Source organism: Bombina bombina, unplaced genomic scaffold (assembly GCF_027579735.1).
Source record: "Bombina bombina isolate aBomBom1 unplaced genomic scaffold, aBomBom1.pri scaffold_1915, whole genome shotgun sequence".
NCBI lineage: Eukaryota > Metazoa > Chordata > Amphibia > Anura > Bombinatoridae > Bombina > Bombina bombina.
The window spans coordinates 6,266-31,074 of NW_026511212.1; the positions used below are offsets into that span (position 1 = coordinate 6,266).

The following is a 24,809-nucleotide window of genomic DNA, read 5'->3' on the forward strand; positions in this document are numbered from 1 at the left end:
TGGAGATGTTGCCTGTGCAACGGCAAAGAGAATGACTGGGGTGGGCGGAGCCTAGGAGGGATCATGTGACCAGCTTTGCTGGGACTCTTTGCCATTTCCTGTTGGGGAAGAGAATATCCCACAAGTAAGGATGACGCCGTGGACCGGACACACCAATGTTGGAGAAAACATCTCTTTATAAATGTCCTCTAAATGGAACACTCCGCACCTTTCTTACTGCGCTGTAGAATTTCATTGGCTTCTTTAAGAGTTACACCTGCAGGAGCAACAACCAGATCCTCTCGCTTGGTCATAACCTGAAAGAAAAAAAAAAAAAGGATTTAAAATAACAATAAATAGAGAAGACAGCAAAAAAGGTTTAAATTAGATTTTTCCCACTAATAGCTGGTCTCACTGTGACAGAATGAAGCATTATGTCACTTCTGATGCCGTAGCCTCAAACTTCTGAGAAAAGATAAATCCAGTCCTTTACTCCCCTTATATTGAGATCACACTGCTCAGACTCAATTTCAGCAAAATCATAGGAAAGTGTAAAGATCTGTAGTAGAGGCTAACGGAAAAACAAGCAAGCAGGTTGAAAGCACAGACAGGCTCCTACCGTAACGCTGATCCCATCATGTACCTGGTATAGACTCTCCGTAAGCATCTCAAGCTATAAGACGTCACAGCCGATAGAGCTGAGAAAGAATCTACTTCTGATTAAATACTTTCAATATAAATTCCATTATAAATTTGTGCTCAATCTTTTTAAATGCACACTTTGAGGCACATGCTCCTACTGAGCATGTGCAAGAGGTCAGTGTAAACGTATATTGGCTAAAGGCTGTCACATGATGTGCAAGAGGTCACAGTGTATACGTATATTACCTAAAGGCTGTCACATGATGTGCAAGAGGTCACAGTGTATACGTATATTAGTTAAAGGCTGTCACATGATGTGCAAGAGGTCACAGTGTATACGTATATTGGCTAAAGGCTGTCACATGATGTGCAAGAGGTCACAGTGTATACGTATATTGGCTAATGGCTGTCACATGATGTGCAAGAGGTCACAGTGTATACGTATATTACCTAAAGGCTGTCACATGATGTGCAAGAGCTCACAGTGTATACGTATATTACCTAAAGGCTGTCACATGATGTGCAAGAGGTCACAGTGTATACGTATATTGGCTAAAGGCTGTCACATGATGTGCAAGAGGTCACAGTGTATACGTATATTGGCTAAAGGCTGTCACATGATGTGCAAGAGGTCACAGTGTATACGTACATTGGCTAAAGGCTGTCACATGATGTGCAAGAGGTCACAGTGTATACGTATATTAGTTAAAGGCTGTCACATGATGTGCAAGAGGGCACAGTGTATACGTATATTGGCTAAAGGCTGTCACATGATGTGCAAGAGGTCAGTGTATCCGTACATTGGCTAAAGGCTGTCACATGATGTGCAAGAGGTCCCAGTGTATACGTATATTGGCTAAAGGCTGTCACATGATGTGCAAGAGGTCCCAGTGTATACGTATATTAGTTAAAGGCTGTCACATGATGTGCAAGAGGTCACAGTGTATACGTATATTGGCTAAAGGCTGTCACATGATGTGCAAGAGGTCACAGTGTATACGTATATTGGCTAATGGCTGTCACATGATGTGCAAGAGGTCACAGTGTATACGTATATTACCTAAAGGCTGTCACATGATGTGCAAGAGGTCACAGTGTATACGTATATTGGCTAAAGGCTGTCACATGATGTGCAAGAGGTCACAGTGTATACGTATATTGGCTAATGGCTGTCACATGATGTGCAAGAGGTCACAGTGTATACGTATATTACCTAAAGGCTGTCACATGATGTGCAAGAGGTCACAGTGTATACGTATATTGGCTAAAGGCTGTCACATGATGTGCAAGAGGTCACAGTGTATACGTATATTGGCTAAAGGCTGTCACATGATGTGCAAGAGGTCACAGTGTATACGTACATTGGCTAAAGGCTGTCACATGATGTGCAAGAGGTCACAGTGTATACGTATATTAGTTAAAGGCTGTCACATGATGTGCAAGAGGTCCCAGTGTATACGTATATTGGCTAAAGGCTGTCACATGATGTGCAAGAGGTCCCAGTGTATACGTATACTAGTTAAAGGCTGTCACATGATGTGCAAGAGGGCACAGTGTATACGTATACTAGTTAAAGGCTGTCACATGATGTGCAAGAGGGCACAGTGTATACGTATATTGGATAATGGCTGTCACATGATGTGCAAGAGGGCACAGTGTATACGTATATTGGCTAATGGCTGTCACATGATGTGCAAGAGGTCACAGTGTATACGTACATTGGCTAAAGGATGTCACATGATGTGCAAGAGGTCACAGTGTATACATACATTGGCTAAAGGCTGTCACATGATGTGCAAGAGGTCACAGTGTATACGTACATTGGCTAAAGGCTGTCACATGATGTGCAAGGGGTCACAGTGTATACGTATATTGGCTAAAGGCTGTCACATGATGTGCAAGAGGTCACAGTGTATACGTATATTGGCTAATGGCCGTCACATGATACAGAGGGCAGGGAAACAGAAGCAATATACTGCTCATTGGCTTTTATTGTGAATTGGTGCATTGTACACTACTACTGTATTTAATGGTGATTTTACAACCATGAATGAAGCTTGCTGGCGTTTTGTCACATACTAGACACTGCTCCCAAACTGATAAGGCCCTGTCAGTAAAATAAGGTCACCTTGCCAATGCAATTCAATAGCACCCCAGAGGCAGAACTTTTCTTCACTTTCTGCAATGAGTTTTTTAGTGAAAAATTTTCTGCAGGTCATTTTTAAATAAAATACAATTTTAAAATTAGACAGCTACACTAATGCACCAGTTCAACTGCAATGTGTTGGTTAACTGAAGAATAAAGCAATTTTTAATGCTTTATAAATAATTGCATTGCAAATTAGCTGCATACAAAAAAAAGACATTTTAAAATGTCTCTTGAATAAATCTGTTTCCTTTTCTCTTGGTCTAACATAGAAATGTATTAAAAAAGATGCAATGATCATACTAACGTCTTACATTCAGAATAAACAGCTTTGCAGACTGGAAAAGGCTAGGGGGCAGGTATGAAAAAATCTCTGAGAGCCAGTCAAAAAGCAATGTGCTGCTGCTTTGCAGCGCTATTGCATATTTGACAACTCACTTCAAACAGCACTTTGCTCTGGATGCACTGTGTTAAGGAAAACTTACACACTGCAACCACAGCACAGCTCTGTTTGAAGAGAACTGTCTAACGTGGAGCAGCACTACAAAGTTCAAGCACTAACAGTTCCTGCATGTGCCTTGTTCTTTCTGCAGACATGCTGCATTTTCTGCGATGACATCTCAGATCACTGTATGTTCTGCCTTGGGGAATAGCACTACAACATAGTTTTAATATTAAGGGACAATTGTACGAGTTGCCCAAGTAAATAAGAGATTTGTTATTAATAGTTGCAATAATGTGTCATAAGTTGCACTGGGGGGGGAGTTACTGCAAATTATCAGTCAGGGAGGTAAAAAGGCAAATGAGAAAAAAAAAATGTATTTAAAAAGGATACTAAACCCAATTTTTTTTCTTTTATGATTTGGATAGAGCAGGACTTTTAATCAACTTTCAAATGTACTTCTATTATCAATGTTCCATCTTCTCTTAGTATATTTCTTTGAAAAGCAGGAATGAAAGCTTAGGAGCCAGCCCATTTTAGGTTCAGCACCTGGGTAGTGCTTGCTTTAGGTGTGTAAATGTAGCCACCAATCAGCAAGTGCTATCCAGGGTGCTGAACCAGGTCTATAGAGATCCTCCCCCCTCCCCGTGTGCGACAGGTCTATAGAGATCCTGCCCCTGTGCGACAGGTCTATAGAGATCCTCCCCACTCCCCGTGTGTGACAGGTCTATAGCGATCCGTGCGACAGGTCTATAGAGATCCTGCCCACTCCCCGTGTGCGACAGGTCTATAGCGATCCGTGCGACAGGTCTATAGAGATCCTGCCCCTGTGTGACAGGTCTATAGAGATCCTGCCCCTGTGTGACAGGTCTATAGAGATCCTGCCCCTGTGTGACAGGTCTATAGAGATCCTGCCCCTGTGTGACAGGTCTATAGAGATCCTGCCCCTGTGTGACAGGTCTATAGAGATCCTGCCCCTGTGTGACAGGTCTATAGAGATCCTGCCCCTGTGTGACAGGTCTATAGAGATCCTGCCCCTGTGTGACAGGTCTATAGAGATCCTGCCCCTGTGTGACAGGTCTATAGAGATCCCTCCCCCCTCCCCGTGTGCGACAGGTCTATAGAGATCCTGCCCCTGTGCGACAGGTCTATAGAGATCCCTCCCCCGTGTGCGACAGGTCTATAGAGATCCGTGCGACAGGTCTATAGAGATCATCCCCCCTCCCCACGTGCGACACGTCTATAGAGATCCGTGCGACAGGTCTATAGAGATCCGTGCGACAGGTCTATAGAGATTCTGCCATGTTAAAACTCCAAACTAATAGTCTGTACAGATTAATATTATTGTAGACAATTCCTCTCGTCTACAATAATCTTGCTAAATTTATAAACTCAGTGTCATGTATTGTGACCTGCATGTATAATTCTCCACAACATACATCTTTTTAAATAATTAGCAATAAATACACATTTATTTGAAGGGTTTTAAAGCTAAAACTAATTGGTATTTATTTGCACAAATTCTAATAGGGAACAGTTGAATTCTCTATAATCACAAGTTGGGGATAGGGTACCTCACTCAGATAGGTGATGTAGTCTTTTTCTGTCAAGAAGTCGATGTCCCTTGATGTGACAATGCCAACCAGCTTGCTCCCCATCTTTCCAGTTTCAGTTACTGGAATACCTGAAAATCCATGACGGGTCTTCGCTTCAAAGACGTCACCCACTGTGTGATTTGGGCTCATAACCACAGGATCAGTAATAAAGCCTTGTTCAAACTTCTGCAGATTAACAGGAAACATTAGGGACCAAAGTTAAATACATACAACTCTTCTCAAAAACTTTGCCCCAAAAAACAACACAAAAAAACAAAACGAGAGAAAAAAAAAAAAAAAAAAAGGTGGTCAGGGAATTTATCCATAGGCAACTACGAGAGAATACGATTTGTATACCAACACGACTCCAGGGCAACGTGCAACACATTCTGAATGTCACATAAAAACAAACAAAAAACAATTCTTCCATATTTTAATACACTTCCGAAATGAGTCAAAACGATGATTTATTTGAAGTATTATTGGTAGTTATTTTATCACTGAAGACAGCATTTCGACCAATATGTGCTGTGAGGAGCCAGGCTTCAATATTTAAAAAAAAAAAAAAAAAGTGATAAAAAGGAGTAGAATCCACTGCAGTATGAACGGACAAACTTTTGTTGAAAGGTGGAAAAAAAAGAGACAGCCATCCTGAATTTGTAGGGTGATCAGCCAAACACCAATATATTATTCCAGGAACAGGTTTTAACCTCCCATCAGACATGTTATGTGTACATCCTATAAAAACACTTCTTCATAATTCAAAACTGCAGCATATGTTTTCTTCAGTACCACATGCAAGTCGCTGTAACAAAAGTGCAGACTGGCAAGTATAGAGCATGCCTACCAACTTGGTGCCAATAAACATTTGGAGCAAATCAGGGGAAAAGGGAATAGTTGCGATTAGGCTCTTGTCCTATAATTATGAATACATCAATACTTTGAGAACAATGTATACTTGCCATAAACCTATTCATAGCAACATCATGTGAAGGTGCCACTAGGCCACTTTATTGTGGATTCCTAGTTTGAGGTGTTTGAGCCAAAACTTTTCTTCCTTCTCTTTTTAAATAGGTCTTAGCTGGACTGTACATTATGCTAACACAAGGGGAAAAGGGAGGATACTTATTCAGCAAGAGGAGTCTGGCGACTTCTAGGAAGGTTTTATCTATTACAAGGAGAAGTTGATCAAAGGGATTGCAAATTAGTAGTACGCTGCAATACTATTGCGAGACACTTTGCTTTGTAAAAGGCTCCTTGAACCTATAGATGCAGAAGAAACCAATGCCCAATTATGAGTAAGATGTCTGCATGTTTTCATAGAGCTCAAAAGCCAAACAGTTCCGTCTAATTAATACTGGAAGTTATGGAGCTTTTGTAGCCGTGCAGGGACAGGACTGTAGAGCAAAGACTCAGCCGTCACATTTTAACTAGCTGCCAAATGAAAAGTTGGAACTCTAAATAAATTAATTGTATAGAAGACATCTTCTAGTGGAGAAGGCCATTGACAAAGTGGTTTTAAAAAAAAAGAGACCAAAGATCGTTATTGCCACATTTTACAAAGCTACAAAAAAAAAAAAAAAAAACTAAATTTATGCTTACCTGATCAATTTCTTCCTTTCCGAAGATATGGTGAGTCCACAGCGTCCTCAATTACTGTTGGGAATATCACTTCTGGCCAGCAGGAGGCAGCAAAGAGCACCACAGCAAAGCTGTTAAGTATCCCTTCCATTCTCACAATCCCTAGTCATTCGACCAAAGGAAAATGGAGAAAAGGAAAAACAAGGTGTAAAGGTGCCTGAGGGTAAGTAAAAAAAAACAAAACAAAAAAAACACACACCTCTATAAAATACAGGGTGGGGCCGTGGACTCCATATGCGGAAATGAAGAAAATTGTATCAGGTAAGCATAAATTTTGTTTTCTTTCCTAAGATACGGTGAGTCCACTAGAGAGGTAGACCTAAACAGAAGGCACCACTGCTTGCAGAACCTCTCCCAAAAGAAGCCTCAGCCGAGGCAAAAGTATCAAAATTTGGAAAAAGTATGCAATGAGGACCAAGTAGCAGCCTTGTACATCTTCTCAACAGAAGCTTCATTCTTGAAAGCCCAAGAAGAAACCGCCCTAGTAAAATGAGCTGTGATTCTCTCAGGAGACTGCTGACCAGCAGTCTCATATGCCAAACGAATAAAACTTCTCAACCAGAGGGAAAGAGAAGTAGCAGTAGCTTTCTGACCTTTGTTTTTCTGGTAAACGTAAACAAACAATGCAGAAGATTATCGAAAATCCTTAGTCGCCTGCAAATAAAATTTAAAAGCACGCACAACATTCAGGTTGTGTAACAGACGATCCTTATGAGAAGAAGGATTAGGACACACAGAAAGAACAACAATCTCTTGATTAATATTGCTATCCAACACAACCTTTGGAAGAAAACCAAACTTTGGTACGAAGAACTGCCTTATCTGCAAGAAATATAAGATAAGGAGCATCACACTGCAAAGCTGAAGTTCAGAAACTCTCCGAGCAGAAGAGATAGCTGTAAGAAACAAAACCTTCCAAGATTACAACGTAATATCTATGGAATGCATTGGCTCAAACGGAGCCTGTTGCAAAACTTTAAGAACAAGATTAAGGCTCCACGGAGGAGCAACAGATTTTAACAGGCCTAATTTTGACCAAAGCCTGACAAAATGATTGCACATCTGGCATATCCGCCAGACTCTTGTGCAGAAAAATAGATAGGGCAGAAGTCTGACCCTTCCTCCAGACCTTCCTGGAGAAAATATAAAATTATTGGAATCCTGACCCAACTCCAAGAGTATCCCTTGGAATCACAACAATGAAGATATTTACGCCATATCTTGTGGTAAATCTTTCTGTTAACATGCTTACGAGCCCGATTCATGGTCTGAATGTCCGAAAATGAAAATCCACGCTTAGATAAAATTAAGCGTTCAATCTCCAAGCAGTCAGCTTCAGAGAAACGAGGTTTGGATGAAGAAAAGGACCCTGAAGTAGAAGGTCCTTCCTCAGAGGAAGTCTCCACCGTGGTAGAGATGACATTTCCACTAGGTCTGCATACCAGATCCTGCGAGGCCACGCAGGAGCTATTAGAATCACTGACGCCCTCTCCTGCTTGATGCGAGCAATGACTCATGGAAGGAGAGCAAACTGAGGAAAAAGGTATGCCAACCTGAAGCTCCAAGGAACTGCCAGAGCATCTATCAGAAAGGCCTGAGGATCCCTCGACTTTGGAAGCCTGGCGTTCTGTCGAGACGCCATCAGATCCAAATCCGCTACCCCCCATTTGATGGTTAACCTATAAAAAAACACCTTGGATGGAGTTCCCACTCCCCGGGATGAAAAGTCTGTCTGCTCAGGAAATCCTCTTCCCAGTTGTCTACTCCTGGAATGTGGATGGCAGACAGCAATGGTGAGCTTCCGCCCATTGAATAATTCGATCCACCTCCTCCATGGCTAAGGAACTCAGGGAGTTCCCCCCTGGTGGTTGATGTAAGCCACTGAGGTTATGTTGTCTGACTGGAACCTGATAAAACAGAATTTATGTTTACCTGATAAATTACTTTCTCCAACGGTGTATCCGGTCCACGGCGTCATCCTTACTTGTGGGATATTCTCTTCCCCAACAGGAAATGGCAAAGAGCCCAGCAAAGCTGGTCACATGATCCCTCCCTAGGCTCCGCCTACCCCAGTCATTCGACCGACGTTAAGGAGGAATATTTGCATAGGAGAAACCATATGATACCGTGGTGACTGTAGTTAAAGAAAATAAATTATCAGACCTGATTAAAAAACCAGGGCGGGCTGTGGACCGGACACACCGTTGGAGAAAGTAATTTATCAGGTAAACATAAATTCTGTTTTCTCCAACATAGGTGTGTCCGGTCCACGGCGTCATCCTTACTTGTGGGAACCAATACCAAAGCTTTAGGACACGGATGAAGGGAGGGAGCAAATCAGGTCACCTAAATGGAAGGCACCACGGCTTGCAAAACCTTTCTCCCAAAAATAGCCTCAGAAGAAGCAAAAGTATCAAACTTGTAAAATTTGGTAAAAGTGTGCAGTGAAGACCAAGTCGCTGCACTACATATCTGATCAACAGAAGCCTCGTTCTTGAAGGCCCATGTGGAAGCCACAGCCCTAGTGGAATGAGCTGTGATTCTTTCAGGAGGCTGCCGTCCGGCAGTCTCGTAAGCCAATCTGACGATGCTTTTAATCCAAAAAGAGAGAGAGGTAGAAGTTGCTTTTTGACCTCTCCTTTTACCAGAATAAACAACAAACAAGGAAGATGTTCGTCTAAAATCCTTTGTAGCATCTAAATAGAATTTTAGAGCGCGAACAACATCCAAATTGTGCAACAAACGTTCCTTCTTCGAAACTGGTTTCGGACACAAAGAAGGCACGACTATCTCCTGGTTAATGTTTTTGTTAGAAACAACTTTTGGAAGAAAACCAGGTTTAGTACGTAAAACCACCTTATCTGCATGGAACACCAGATAAGGAGGAGAACACTGCAGAGCAGATAATTCTGAAACTCTTGTGGCAGAAGAAATTGCAACCAAAAACAAAACTTTCCAAGATAATAACTTAATATCAACGGAATGTAAGGGTTCAAACGGAACCCCCTGAAGAACTGAAAGAACTAAGTTGAGACTCCAAGGGGGAGTCAAAGGTTTGTAAACAGGCTTAATTCTAACCAGAGCCTGAACAAAGGCTTGAACATCTGGCACAGCTGCCAGCTTTTTGTGGAGTAACACAGACAAGGCAGAAATCTGTCCCTTCAAGGAACTTGCAGATAATCCTTTCTCCAATCCTTCTTGAAGAAAGGATAGAATCTTAGGAATCTTTACCTTGTCCCAAGGGAATCCTTTAGATTCACACCAACAGATATATTTTTTCCATATTTTGTGGTAAATTTTTCTAGTTACAGGCTTTCTGGCCTGAACAAGAGTATCAATAACAGAATCTGAGAACCCTCGTTTTGATAAGATCAAGCGTTCAATCTCCAAGCAGTCAGCTGGAGTGAGACCAGATTCGGATGTTCGAACGGACCTTGAACAAGAAGGTCTCGTCTCAAAGGTAGCTTCCATGGTGGAGCCGATGACATATTCACCAGATCTGCATACCAAGTCCTGCGTGGCAACGCAGGAGCTATCAAGATCACCGACGCCCTCTCCTGATGGATCCTGGCTACCAGCCTGGGGATGAGAGGAAACGGCGGGAATACATAAGCTAGTTTGAAGGTCCAAGGTGCTACTAGTGCATATACTAGAGTCGCCTTGGGATCCCTGGATCTGGACCCGTAGCAAGGAACCTTGAAGTTCTGACGAGAGGCCATCAGATCCATGTCTGGAATGCCCCACAGTTGAGTAATTTGGGCAAAGATTTCCGGATGGAGTTCCCACTCCCCCGGATGTAATGTCTGACGACTCAGAAAATCCGCTTCCCAATTTTCCACTCCTGGGATGTGGATTGTAGACAGGTGGCAGGAGTGAGTCTCCGCCCATTGAATGATTTTGGTCACTTCTTCCATCGCCAGGGAACTCCTTGTTCCCCCCTGATGGTTGATGTACGCAACAGTCGTCATGTTGTCTGATTGAAACCGTATGAACTTGGCCTTTGCAAGCTGAGGCCAAGCCTTGAGAGCATTGAATATCGCTCTCAGTTCCAGAATATTTATCGGTAGAAGAGATTCTTCCCGAGACCAAAGACCCTGAGCTTTCAGGGATCCCCAGCCCATCAGACTGGCGTCGGTCGTGACAATGACCCACTCTGGTCTGCGGAAGGTCATCCCTTGTGACAGGTTGTCCAGGGACAGCCACCAACGGAGTGAGTCTCTGGTCCTCTGATTTACTTGTATCTTCGGAGACAAGTCTGTATAGTCCCCATTCCACTGACTGAGCATGCACAGTTGTAATGGTCTTAGATGAATGCGCGCAAAAGGAACTATGTCCATTGCCGCTACCATCAAACCTATTACTTCCATGCACTGCGCTATGGAAGGAAGAGGAACGGAATGAAGTGTCCGACAAGAGTTTAGAAGTTTTGTTTTTCTGGCCTCTGTCAGAAAAATCCTCATGTCTAAGGAGTCTATTATTGTTCCCAAGAAGGGAACCCTTGTCGACGGAGATAGAGAACTCTTTTCCACGTTCACTTTCCATCCGTGAGATCTGAGAAAGGCCAGGACTATGTCCGTGTGAGCCTTTGCTTGAGGAAGGGACGACGCTTGAATCAGAATGTCGTCCAAGTAAGGTACTACTGCAATGCCCCTTGGTCTTAGCACCGCTAGAAGGGACCCTAGTACCTTTGTGAAAATCCTTGGAGCAGTGGCTAATCCGAAAGGAAGCGCCACGAACTGGTAATGCTTGTCCAGGAATGCGAACCTTAGGAACCGATGATATTCCTTGTGGATAGGAATATGTAGATACGCATCCTTTAAATCCACCGTGGTCATGAATTGACCTTCCTGGATGGAAGGAAGAATTGTTCGAATGGTTTCCATTTTGAACGATGGAACCTTGAGAAACTTGTTTAAGATCTTGAGATCTAAGATTGGTCTGAACGTTCCCTCTTTTTTGGGAACTATGAACAGATTGGAGTAGAACCCCATCCCTTGTTCTCCTAATGGAACAGGATGAATCACTCCCATTTTTAACAGGTCTTCTACACAATGTAAGAATGCCTGTCTTTTTATGTGGTCTGAAGACAATTGAGACCTGTGGAACCTCCCCCTTGGGGGAAGCCCCTTGAATTCCAGAAGATAACCTTGGGAGACTATTTCTAGTGCCCAAGGATCCAGAACATCTCTTGCCCAAGCCTGAGCGAAGAGAGAGAGTCTGCCCCCTACCAGATCCGGTCCCGGATCGGGGGCCAACATTTCATGCTGTCTTGGTAGCAGTGGCAGGTTTCTTGGCCTGCTTTCCCTTGTTCCAGCCTTGCAATGGTCTCCAGGCTGGCTTGGCTTGAGAAGTATTACCCTCTTGCTTAGAGGACGTAGCACTTGGGGCTGGTCCGTTTCTACGAAAGGGACGAAAATTAGGTTTATTTTTGGCCTTGAAAGACCTATCCTGAGGAAGGGCGTGGCCCTTACCCCCAGTGATATCAGAGATAATCTCTTTCAAGTCAGGGCCAAACAGCGTTTTCCCCTTGAAAGGAATGTTAAGGAGTTTGTTCTTGGAAGACGCATCAGCTGACCAAGATTTCAACCAAAGCGCTCTGCGCGCCACAATAGCAAACCCAGAATTCTTTGCCGCTAACCTAGCCAATTTCAAAGTGGCGTCTAGGGTGAAAGAATTAGCCAATTTGAGAGCACGGATTCTGTCCATAATCTCCTCATAAGGAGGAGAATCACTATCGATCGCCTTTACTAGCTCATCGAACCAGAAACACGCGGCTGTAGTGACAGGGACAATGCATGAAATTGGTTGTAGAAGGTAACCCTGCTGAACAAACATCTTTTTAAGCAAACCTAATTTTTTATCCATAGGATCTTTGAAAGCACAACTATCTTCTATGGGTATAGTGGTGCGTTTGTTTAAAGTAGAAACCGCTCCCTCGACCTTGGGGACTGTCTGCCATAAGTCCTTTCTGGGGTCGACCATAGGAAACAATTTTTTAAATATGGGGGGAGGGACGAAAGGTATACCGGGCCTTTCCCATTCTTTATTTACAATGTCCGCCACCCGCTTGGGTATAGGAAAAGCTTCTGGGAGCCCCGGGACCTCTAGGAACTTGTCCATTTTACATAGTTTCTCTGGGATGATCAAATTCTCACAATCATCCAGAGTGGATAATACCTCCTTAAGCAGAGCGCGGAGATGTTCCAACTTAAATTTAAATGTAATCACATCGGGTTCAGCTTGTTGAGAAATTTTCCCTGAATCTGAAATTTCTCCCTCAGACAAAACCTCCCTGGCCCCCTCAGACTGGTGTAGGGGCATTTCAGAACCATTATCATCAGCGTCCTCATGCTCTTCAGTATCTAAAACAGAGCAGTCGCGCTTACGCTGATAAGTGGGCATTTTGGCTAAAATGTTTTTGATAGAATTATCCATTACAGCCGTTAATTGTTGCATAGTAAGGAGTATTGGCGCGCTAGATGTACTAGGGGCCTCCTGAGTGGGCAAGACTCGTGTAGACGAAGGAGGGAATGATGCAGTACCATGCTTACTCCCCTCACTTGAGGAATCATCTTGGGCATCATTTTCAGTGTCACATAAATCACATTTATTAAAATGAGAAGGAACCCTGGCTTCCCCACATACAGAACACAGTCTATCTGGCAGTTCAGACATGTTAAACAGGCATAAACTTGATAACAAAGTACAAAAAACGTTTTAAAATAAAACCGTTACTGTCACTTTAAATTTTAAACTGAACACACTTTATTACTGCAATTGCGAAAAAGTATGAAGGAATTGTTCAAAATTCACCAAAATTTCACCACAGTGTCTTAAAGCCTTAAAAGTATTGCACACCAAATTTGGAAGCTTTAACCCTTAAAATAACGGAACCGGAGCCGTTTTTAACTTTAACCCCTTTACAGTCCCTGGTATCTGCTTTGCTGAGACCCAACCAAGCCCAAAGGGGAATACGATACCAAATGACGCCTTCAGAAAGTCTTTTCTATGTATCAGAGCTCCTCACACATGCGACTGCATGTCATGCCTCTCAAAAACAAGTGCGCAATACCGGCGCGAAAATGAGGCTCTGCCTATGATTAGGGAAAGCCCCTAAAGAATAAGGTGTCTAAAACAGTGCCTGCCGATATTATTTTACCAAAATACCCAGATTAAATGATTCCTCAAGGCTAAATATGTGTAATATATGAATCGATTTAGCCCAGAAAATGTCTACAGTCTTAATAAGCCCTTGTGAAGCCCTTATTTACTGTCTGAATAAAAATGGCTTACCGGATCCCATAGGGAAAATGACAGCTTCCAGCATTACATCGTCTTGTTAGAATGTGTCATACCTCAAGCAGCAAAAGACTGCTCACTGTTCCCCCAACTGAAGTTAATTCCTCTCAACAGTCCTGTGTGGAACAGCCATGGATTTTAGTAACGGTTGCTAAAATCATTTTCCTCTTACAAACAGAAATCTTCATCTTTTTTCTGTTTCAGAGTAAATAGTACATACCAGCACTATTTTAAAATAACAAACTCTTGATTGAATAATAAAAACTACAGTTAAACACTAAAAAACTCCAAGCCATCTCCGTGGAGATGTTGCCTGTACAACAGCAAAGAGAATGACTGGGGTAGGCGGAGCCTAGGAGGGATCATGTGACCAGCTTTGCTGGGCTCTTTGCCATTTCCTGTTGGGGAAGAGAATATCCCACAAGTAAGGATGACGCCGTGGACCGGACACACCTATGTTGGAGAAATCGGGCTTAAGGCAAATTGAGGCCAAGCCATCAATGCATTGAAGATTTCTCTCAACTCCAAAATGTTTATGGGGAGAGCAGATTCCTCCTGAGGCCAAAGTCCTTCCACTTTCAATGCTTCCCAGACTGCTACCCAGCCCACCAGGCCGGCGTCCGTGGTCACAATCACCCATGAGGGTCTTCGAAAGCATGTCCCTTGAGACAGATGTTCTTGAGACAACTACCACGGGAGAGTCTCTTGTCGCCTGATCTAGAACTATCTTCTGAGACAGATCTGCATATTCCCCGTTCCATTGACTTAGCATGCATAACTGCAGAGCTCTCAGATGGAATCGGGCAAATGTAACTATGTCCATGGAAGCCACCATCAGACCAATTACCTCCATACATTGGGCCACTGATGGCTTTTTAGCAGACTGTAGAGATAGGCAAGAATCTTTGCTTTTCTGACTTCCGTCAGGAATATCTTCATTGAAAGAATCTATAATAGTTACTAGAAAGACCACCCTTGGGGCCGGAACAAGGGAAACTATCATCCGTGAGCGCGAAAAGACAACAAGATATCTGTGTGAGATTTTGAAAGTTGAAAAGATGGCGTCTGTACCAGAATGTCGTTCAGAAAAGGCGCCACTGCAATTCCCAGAGACCAGTGCCAAAAGAGCCCCCCAGACTTTTGAGAAAATTCTGGGAGCTGTGGCAAGGCCAAAAGAAAGCCACAAACTGAAAGTGTGTCTAGAAAGGCAAATCTTAGAAATTTATGATGATCCCTGTGAATGGGAACATGGGAGGTATGCATCCTTCAGGTTTATGGTCGTCATGAACTGACCCTCTTGCACTAAAGGAAGAATGGAACAGATAGTTTTCATTTTGAATGACGGCACTCTGAGAAACTTGTTTAGACACTTTAGATCTAGAATAGGCCTGAAAGTTCCCTCCTTTTTGGGAACCACAAACAGATTGGAATAGAACCCTAGACCCTGTTCTTGTACTGGAACTATCACTCCCATAAGGGAAAGGTCCTGAACACATTTCAAGAACGCCTCTTTTTTAATTTGGTCTGCAGATAATCTTGAAATTTGGAACCTGCCTCTGGGAGGAACGGTCTTGAATTTTAATTTGTAACCCTGTGATACTATGTCCATGGCCCACGGATCTTGAACATCCCGTATTTATGCTTGAGAAAACAGAGTCTGCCCCCCCCGCTTGATCCGGTTTGAACTGTTCCTGCTTGGCAGAAGAGGGGGAAGACTTACCTCTGAAATTACAAATGACTGATGGCCTATTCTTATATTGTGGCAGAAAAGATCCTTTACCGCCTGTGATATCAGAAATAATTTCTGCCAAACAAGGTCTTACCATTGTAAGGAATCGCCAAAAGTTTAGACTTAGAGAAAACATCTGCTGACCAAGACTTCAGCCATGACGCTGTGCGTGCCAAGATTGCAAAACCAGATATTTTGTCTCCCAACTTGATGACCTGCAAAGAGGCATCAGTAATAAAGGAATTGGCTAACTTAAGAGCCTTAATCCTATCTTGTATCTCCTCCAAAAGGAGTCTCTGCTTGAAGTGACTCAAAGCATCAAACCAATAGGCTGCCACACCTGTCACGGTAGCAATACACACCGCCGGTTGCCATTGGAGACCCTGATGAATATACATCTTTTTTTAAAGTAAGCCTCCAGCTTCTTGTCCATAGGGTCCTTGAAAGAGCAACTATCCTCAATGGGAATAGTAGTTATCTAAGCCAGTGTAGAAATCTTTCTAAAAACCGGAGACAGTGAAAAAGGAATTCCAGGTCTTTCCCATTCCTGGGCAATGATCTCTGTAGCACGGTCTGGCACAGGAAACCCCTCCACAGAGGAGGGAATGTCAGAATATCTATAGATTTTTTTTAAGGTTGACAAGCTACCGAAGTATCTTCCTCTTCAGACTTGTGAGAAAGAGCAACTTGGTTAGCCTAGACTGGTTCAGAAACCTTACTATCAGATTCTATTTTTCTCTTGCATCTTCCTTGAAGCAAGGGAATGACAGCCAACGCCTCAGATACCTGGGCCGCAATTTCTGCATGCAAATATACTCCTCCAGGAGATTGTGAGGAACCGCAGGGCACTGAATGTGTTAAGGCTTGGGACGTTACAGGAGAAAGCTGCGGCATTGTCTGAGCAGCATCAACCTGAGAGAGTGGTGGCTTAGAAAAAAAAGTCTCTTGTACATTAATGTTCTCACAATACAATAAGAACAAAAAGGCAAAGGGGGTTCAACTTGGTTATCTAGACAAAGCTTGCATTCAGCAGGAGGCACAGACTCTTGGTCCATCTTGCAATTAAAAAAAATTGAAACAAAAACCCCCCTAAAAAACAACAAATGATGCTGTATGAGAAAATTCCACGGCTTCATTCCTTACTTGTGGGAAATACTCAACCTGGCCACCAGGAGGAGGCAAAGACACCCCAGCCAAAAGCTTAAATACCTCCCACACTCCCCTCATCCACCAGTCATTCTGCAGAGGTAACAAGGAACATTAGGAGAAATATCAGGGTATAATGGTGCCAGAAGAACAAAATATTTTGATCCGCACAATGGAGAAAAACGTGCGGGGGGCTCTCCTCAGAGATGGAAAGTAAATTATGTTTTCCATCTTAATATGAGGAGAGTCCACAGCTTCATTCCTTACTTGAGGGAAACGTATACCCAAGCTCTAGAGAACACTGAATGAAACGAGAGGGTAAAAAAGGAGAGGCGGACCCTATTCTGAGGGTGCCACAGCCTGCAAAACCTCTCCCCCAAAAGATGCTTCAGCCGAAGCAAAAACATAAAATTTGTAAAATTTTGAAAAAGGTATGTAAGGAGGACCAGGTAGCCGCCTTACAAATCTGCTCCATGGATGCCTCATTCTTGAAGGCCCAAGAGGAAGCCACTGCTCTAGTAGAATGAGCCTGAATTCTCTGAGGAGGCTTATGTCCCGCCGTTTCATATGCTAAGCGAAAAATGCTCCTCAACCAAAAAGACAAGGAAGCGGACGAGGCTTTCTGCCCTTTACACTTCCCAGAATAGATAACAAAGATGACGTCTGTCTAAACTCCTTAGTGGCTTGAAGATAGAACTTCAAGGACCGAACCACATCCAAATTATGAAGTAACCGCTCCTTCGAAGAAGAGCTAGGACACAAGGAAGGAACGACAATCTCCTGAATGATGTTGCGATCAGAAACCACCTAAGGAAGAAACCCTAACCCAGTATGAAGAACAGCCATATCTGCATGGAATACTAAGTAAGGGGCTCACATTGCAAGGCCATCATCTCAGATACTCTGTGTGCTGAGGCAATAACAAGTAAAAAGAGAACCTTCCAAGATAGTAAATTAATGTCAAGGCCTTGCATAGGCTCAAACGGAGCCCTCTGCGAAACCTTAAGAGCAAGATTTAAACTCCAAGGAGGAGCACTAGATCGAAACACAGGTCTGATTCTAGTCAGAGCCTGAACAAAAGTACTCCACGTCTGGAAGCTCAGCGAGCCTCTTCTGCAGTAAAAAACCGATAGGGCAGAAATATGTCCTTTAAGAGAGCTAGCCTAAAGGCCCTTCTCCATACCATCCTGGAGAAATGAGAATCCTGGAAATCCTGACCTTATGAAAGGGAAATCCACGCTCTTCACACCAGAATAAGTAGGTCCTCCACACCTTATAATAGATGCGGTGAGTGACCGGCTTACGAGCTTGAATGTATCAATAACTCTCTCTGAGAAACCTCTCTTGGCTAGGACAATTAGAAGTCAGCTTGTAACGTGTCTGGTCTGTAAGAAATATCCTCATGGATATGGGGGTCTATTATCGTACCCAGGAATTCCACCCTGGTACTGGGAATAAGAGAACTCTTTTCTAAGTTTATCTTCCATCCATGAGATCGAAGAAGAGAAAGAAGTGCTTTCGAATGGTCCTCTGCCAGACGACAGGACGGTGCTTGGACCAAAAGTATGGCGCCACTGCAATACCTCTGGTTCTGGCCACGGCAAGCAGAGCCCCCAGAACCTTTGTAAAAACTCTTGGAGCAGTAGCCAGACCAAATGGAAGTGCAATGAACTGTAAGTGCTGGTCCAGGAACGCAAATCTTAGGAACTTGAAGTGTTCCTTGTGTATAGGGACGTGAAGGTAGGCATCCTTCAGCTCTATCGTGGTCATAAATTGTCCTTCCTGGACTAAAGAAAGAATGGACCTTAGTGTCTCCATCTTGAACAAGGGGACAGTCAGGAATTTGTTTAAACACTTTAGGTCCAGAATTGGATGAAAAGTGAAACCACAAACAGGTTTGAGTAGTATCCCAGACCTCTCTCTGCTGGAGGCACCAGTATAATGACCCCCAGAGCGGAGAGGTCCCTCACACACCCTAGAAAAGCCTCTCTTTTCTGGCCTTGACAGGTTTGATAAGAGGAATCTGAACCCCTGTGTCAGGGTACCAGGAATCAGACAGACGAGAAGTGCAAAAAATAAAAATCCACAAGTCAAATAACAAGCCAGGAGTCAAAACCAGAGCTGGTAGTCAGACAAGCCGAGTCAGGAGCCAAAGCGAAAAGTCAGATGAGCCGGAATCAGGAACAAGGAAAACAGCAGAGTCAGGAACAAGCCAGGGATCAGGAAGGACGTCAGGCAGCCAGGTAATACACATGAACTCTCACAAACAGGTCTGAGACAACGCAAAGGCAAAGCATACTGAACAGAAGCCCTTTAAATAATAAGTGATGACATCACAATTCTGAGACTGCATCCTGTCTCACACGGATGATGCACACCAGTCTGGCCATAAAAGTAAGTGCAGGAAATGAGCAGCATCCCCCACAATGCACCATAGTCAGAAAAAGGTGAGTAAAATGGCTGCCAGCAGCACATGGCAAACAAAACAGGGAAAAAAAACTGACACCCTAGGAGGATGAGACTTGAAACCTATCCTGTATCCCTGAGCGATGACCTCCAGTACCCACTTGCAAATCCCAAAACCAAGTTTTTGAAAAAGAGTGCCAGCTTTGGATCTGGTAGGGGACAGACTGTATCAGGGGCCGTCCCTTCATGCTGACTTGGCGGGTTTCTTATTCTGCTTGGATTTACTCCAGGACTGAGGAGGTTTCCAAGTTCCCTTGGACTGTACCGGCTTTGCAGAGGGCTACTGACATTGGGATTTGTCCGAACAAAACAAACTAAAATTAGGGCCTTGTCCCTTAAGTTTATTCTTCTTATCCTGCGGTAAAAAGGCACCTTTGCCTCCAGTAACCGTGGATATGATAGAGTCCAGGCCCGGACCAAAAAGAATCTTCCCCTTGAATGGGAGGGAAAGAAGTCTAGACTTCAAAGTCATGTCCACAGACCAGGATTTCAGCCAGAGTGCCCTACAGGCTAGCACAGAAAAACCTTGGCATTCAGGCAAATAATCTGCATATTTGCATCACAAATAAAAGACTTAGCTAACCTTAAGGCCCTAATTATTTCCTGGATCACGTCGAGGGGACCCTTCACCTTGATCAACTCGGATAAGTCGCACCAGTAGGTAGCTGCTCCCACAACCGCCGCTGCCGGTTAGAACAAATACCCAGTGTATGCTGAAACATTTTTCTTAAGAGTTTCCAGCTTCTTATCCATGGTCTCTTTAAACGACAAACTATCCTCAAGTGGGCTAGTAGTGGACTTAGCAAGCGTCGACATAACCCACCATTCAGCTTTGGTGCTAAGAGAACCCCCCAAAAATATAACATTTGCATGGAATCTTACACTGTATTGCAAAAGCACATGGAACCGAGATAAACAGCTGTTGGGGAGAGGAGAAAAAATTAAATTTATGCTTACCCGATAAATTTCTCTCTTTTGCAATGTACCGAGTCCACGGATTCATCCTTACTTGTGGGATATTATCCTTCCTGACAGGAAGTAGCAAAGAGAGCACCACAGCAGAGTAGTCTATATAGCTCCCCCATTAACTCCACCCACAAGTCATTCGACCAAAGGCCAAGGAAGAAAAGGAGAAACTATAAGGTGCAGAGGTGACTGAAGTTTACATAAAAAATACTATCTGTCTTGAATAGACAGGGCGGGCCGTGGACTCGGTACATCGCAAAAGAAATTTATCAGGTAAGCATAAATTCTGTTTTCTTTTGCATGATGTACCGAGTCCACGGATTCATCCTAACTTGTGGGATACCAATACCAAAGCTTTAGGACACGGATGGAGGGACAAGACAGGAACCTAAACAGAAGGCACCACTGCGTGCAAAACCTTTCTCCCAAAAATAGCCTCCGAAGAAGCAAAAGTATCAAATTTATAAAATTTTGAAAAGGTATGAAGCGACGACCAAGTCGCAGCCTTACAAATCTGTTCAACAGAAGCATCATTTTTAAAAGCCCATGTGGAAGCTACCGCTCTAGTAGAATGAGCTGTAATCCTTTCAGGAGGCTGCTGCCCAGCAGTCTCATAAGCCAAACGGATGATGCTTTTCAGCCAAAAGGAAAGAGAAATCGCCGTAGCCTTTTGACCCCTACGCTTTCCAGAATAGACAACAAAAAAAGATGTTTGACGAAAATCTTTGGTTGCCTGCAAATAAAATTTCAAAGCACGAACCACGTCCAAGTTGTGCAACAGACGTTCCTTCTTACAAGAAGGATTAGGACACAGAGAAGGAACAACAATTTCTTGATTGATATTCCTGTTAGTAACAACTTTAGGTAGGAACCCAGGCTTGGTACGCAAAACCACCTTATCAGCATGGAACACAAGATAAGGAGAGTCACATTGTAATGCAGATAGTTCAGAAACTCTTCGAGCTGAAGAGATCGCAACTAGGAACAAAACTTTCCAAGATAAAAGCTTAATATCTATGGAATACATGGGTTCAAACGGAACCCCCTGAAGAACTCTAAGAACCAAATTTAGACTCCATGGCAGAGCAATAGGTTTAAACACAGGCTTAATTCTAACTAAAGCCTGACAAAAAGCCCGAACGTCTGGAACATCTGCCAGACACTTGTGCAACAAAATAGACAGAGCAGATATCTGTCCCTTTAGGGAACTAGCTGATAATCCTTTCTCCAATCCCTCTTGAAGAAAAGACAAAATCCTAGGAATCCTGATTTTACTCCAGGAGAAGCCTTTGGATTCGCACCAAAATAGATATTTACGCCATATCTTATGATACATTTTCCTGGTAACAGGCTTTCAAGCCTGAATCAAGGTATTTATGACTGACTCAGAGAAACCCCGCTTTGATAGAATCAAGCGTTCAATCTCCAAGCAGTCAGTTGTAGAGAAATTAGATTTGGATGCTTGAATGGACCTTTAATCAGAAGGTCCTGTCTCAATGACAGAGACCATGGTGAAAGGGATGACATGTCCACCAGGTCTGCATACCAAGTCCTGCGTGGCCACGCAGGCGCCATCAAAATCACTGATGCTCTCTCCCGTTTGATTCTGGCAATCAGACGTGGAAGGAGAGGGAAAGGTGGAAACACATAAGCCAGGTTGAACAACCAGGGTACTGCTAGAGCATCTATCAGTACAGCCTGAGGATCCCTCGACCTGGAGCCTTAATGAGGAAGTTTGGCGTTCTGACGAGACACCATCAGATCCAACTCTGGTGTGCCCCATAGCCGAACCAGCTGAGCAAACACCTTCGGATGGAGTTCCCACTCCCCCGGATGAAAAGTCTGACAACTTAGAAAATCTGCCTCCCAGTTCTCTACACCTGGGATATAGATCGCTGATAGATAGCAAGAGTGAGCCTCTGCCCATTGGATTATCCTTGAGATCTCTATCATTGGTAAGGTACTCTTTGTTCCGCCCTGATGATTGATATAAGCCACAGTCGTGATGATGTCAGACTGAAACCTGATGAATCTGGCCGAAGCCAGCTAAGGCCATGTCTGGAGAGCATTGAATATCGCTCTTAAATCTAGAATTTTTATCAGTAGGAGAGCCTCCCCCCGAGTCCACAAACCCTGAGCTTTCAGGGAATTCCAGACTGCACCCCAGAAGACTGTCGTCACTATAACCCATTCTGGCCTGCGGAAACACATTCCCTGGGACAGATGATCCTGTGACAACCACCAAAAAAGAGAGTCTCTGGTCTCTTGATCCAGATTTATCTGAGGAGATAAATCCACATAATCCCCATTCCACTGACTGAGCATGCATAGTTGCAGTGGTCTGAGATGCAAGCGAGCAAAACGGAACTATATCCATTGCCACTACCATTAGTCCGATTACCTCCATACACTGAGCCACTGACGGCTGAGGAATAGAATGAAGAGCTCGGCAGGTGGACAAAATCTTTGATTTCCTGATCTCCGTCAGAAATATTTTCATGTCCACCGAGTCTATCAGAGTCCCTAGAAATGAAACTCTTGTGAGGGGGGAAAGAGAACTCTTTTTTACGTTCACTTTCCACCCGTGAGACCTTAGAAAGGCCAACACTAAGTCTGTGTGAGACTTGGCTAGTCGGAAGGACGACACTTGAATTAGGATGTCGTTTAGATAAGGCGCCACTGCTATGCCCTGTGGCCTTAGATCCGCCGGGAAGGGACCCTAGCACCTTCGTGAAGATTTGCGGTGCCGTGGCCAACCCGAAAGGAAGAGCCACAAACTGATAATGCTTGTCTAGAAAGGCGAACTTAAGGAACTGGTGATCTTTGTGGATAGGAATGTGCAGATACGCATCCTTTAAGTCCACGGTGGTCATATATTGACCCTCCAGGATCAATGGTAAGATAGTCCGAATGGTCTCCATCTTGAAAGTTGGAACTCTTAGGAATTGGTTTAGGATCTTGAGATCCAGAATTGGTCTGAAGGTTCCCTCCTTTTTAAGAACTATAAACAGATTGGAGTAGAACCCCTGCCCCTGTTCTGCTTTTGGAACTGGGCAGATCACTCCCATGGTAAAAAGGTCTTCTACACAGCATAAGAACGCCTATCTTTTTGTCGGGTTTACGGACAAATGAGAAAGATGGAACCTCCCCCTTGGAGGGGAATCCTTGAAATCTAGAAGGTATCCCTGGGTTACAATTTCTACTGCCCAGGAATCCTGAACGTCTTGCACAGGCCTGAGCAAAGAGAGAGAGAGTCTGCCCCCTACTAGATCCTGTCCCGGATCGGGGGCTACCCCTTTATGCTGACTTTGTGGCAGCAGCAGGCTTTTTGGCCTGTTTACCCTTGTTCCAAGCCTGATTAGGTCTCCAGGTTGGCTTGAGCAAAGTTCCCCTCTTGCTTTGCAGCAGGGGAAGAGGTAGAGGGACCACTCGAAGTTTTGAAAGGAATGAAAATTATTTTGTTTGGCCCTTGTCTTATTTGACTTATCCTGAGGGAGGGTATGACGCTTCCCTCCAGTAATGTCTGAAATGATCTCTTTCAATGCTGGCCCGAATAGGGTCTTACCTTTAAAAGGGATGGACAAAAGCTTAGATTTAGATGACACATCAGCTGACCAGGACTTAAGCCATAACGCTCTATGCGCTAAAATGACAAAACCTGAATTCTTAGCCGCTAATTCAGCAAGATGAAAAGCGGCATCTGTAATAAAAGAATTAGCCAACTTAAGAGCCTTAATTCTGTCCAAAATATGATCTAGTGGGGTCTCCATCTGAAGAGCCTCAAACCAAAAGGCAGCTGCAGTGGGAACAATGCATGCTATAGGTTGAAGAAGCAAACCTTGATGAACAAAAATTTTCTTTAGGAGACCCTCTAATTTTTTTATCCATAGGATCAATGAAAGTCTTCAATAGGTATAGTTGTACGCTTAGCCAGGGTAGAAATAGCTCCCTCCACCTTAGGGACCATCTGCCACGAGTCCTTTATGGTGTCAGAAATGGGAAACATTTTCTTAAAAACAGGAGAGGGAGAGAATGGAATACCTGGTTTATCCCACTCCTTAGAAACAATGTCCGAAATCCTCTTAGGGACCAGGAACATCAGTGTAAACAGGAACCTCTAAATATGTGTCCATTTTACACAATTTCTCTGGAACTACAATAGGGTCACAATCATCCAGAGTAGCTAAAACCTCCCTGAGCAATAAGCGGAGGTGCTCTAGCTTAAATTTAAATGCCGTCATATCTAAAACTGTCTGAGAGAACATCTTACCTGAATCAGAAATCTCTCCCTCAGACAGCAAATCCCTCATCCCTACTTCAGAACTTTGTGAGGGAATATCGGATACGGCTACTAAAGCGTCAGAAGGCTCAGCATTTGTTCTTAACCCAGAGCTACTGCGCTTCCCTTGCAACCCAGGCAGCTTAGATAAAACCTCTGTGAGGGTAGTATTCATAACTGAAGCCATATCTTGCAAGGTGAAAGAATTAGACGCACTAGAAGTACTTGGCGTCACTTGTGCGGGCGTTACTGGTTGTGACACTTGGGGAGAACTAGATAGCAAAACCTGATTTCCTTCTGTCTGAGAATCCTCTAAAGCCAAACTATGCTGTTTGCAATTTATAGACATATCAGTACAAGTGGGACACATTCTAAGAGGGGGTTCCAGAATGGCTTCTAAACAAATTGAACAATGAGTTTCCTCAGAGTCAGACATGTTTAACAGACTAGTAATAAAGCAAGCAAGCTTGGAAAACACT

At 43.6% G+C, this 24,809-nt stretch overlaps 1 protein-coding gene across 1 annotated transcript in view; it reads right to left on the reverse strand.

Annotated features, from left to right (window-relative positions):
• Positions 1-208: 208 nt before the first annotated feature.
• Positions 209-24,809, reverse strand: part of LOC128643652 (inosine-5'-monophosphate dehydrogenase 1-like) — a gene marked incomplete at both ends in the record, with an annotated part of 38,586 nt that continues 13,985 nt past the window's right edge. Inside the window, 2 exons of the mRNA XM_053696478.1 lie at positions 209-296; positions 4,784-4,990. Of these exons, the coding sequence (XP_053552453.1) occupies positions 209-296; positions 4,784-4,990 (295 nt within the window). The remainder of the gene's footprint in view (positions 297-4,783; positions 4,991-24,809) is intronic.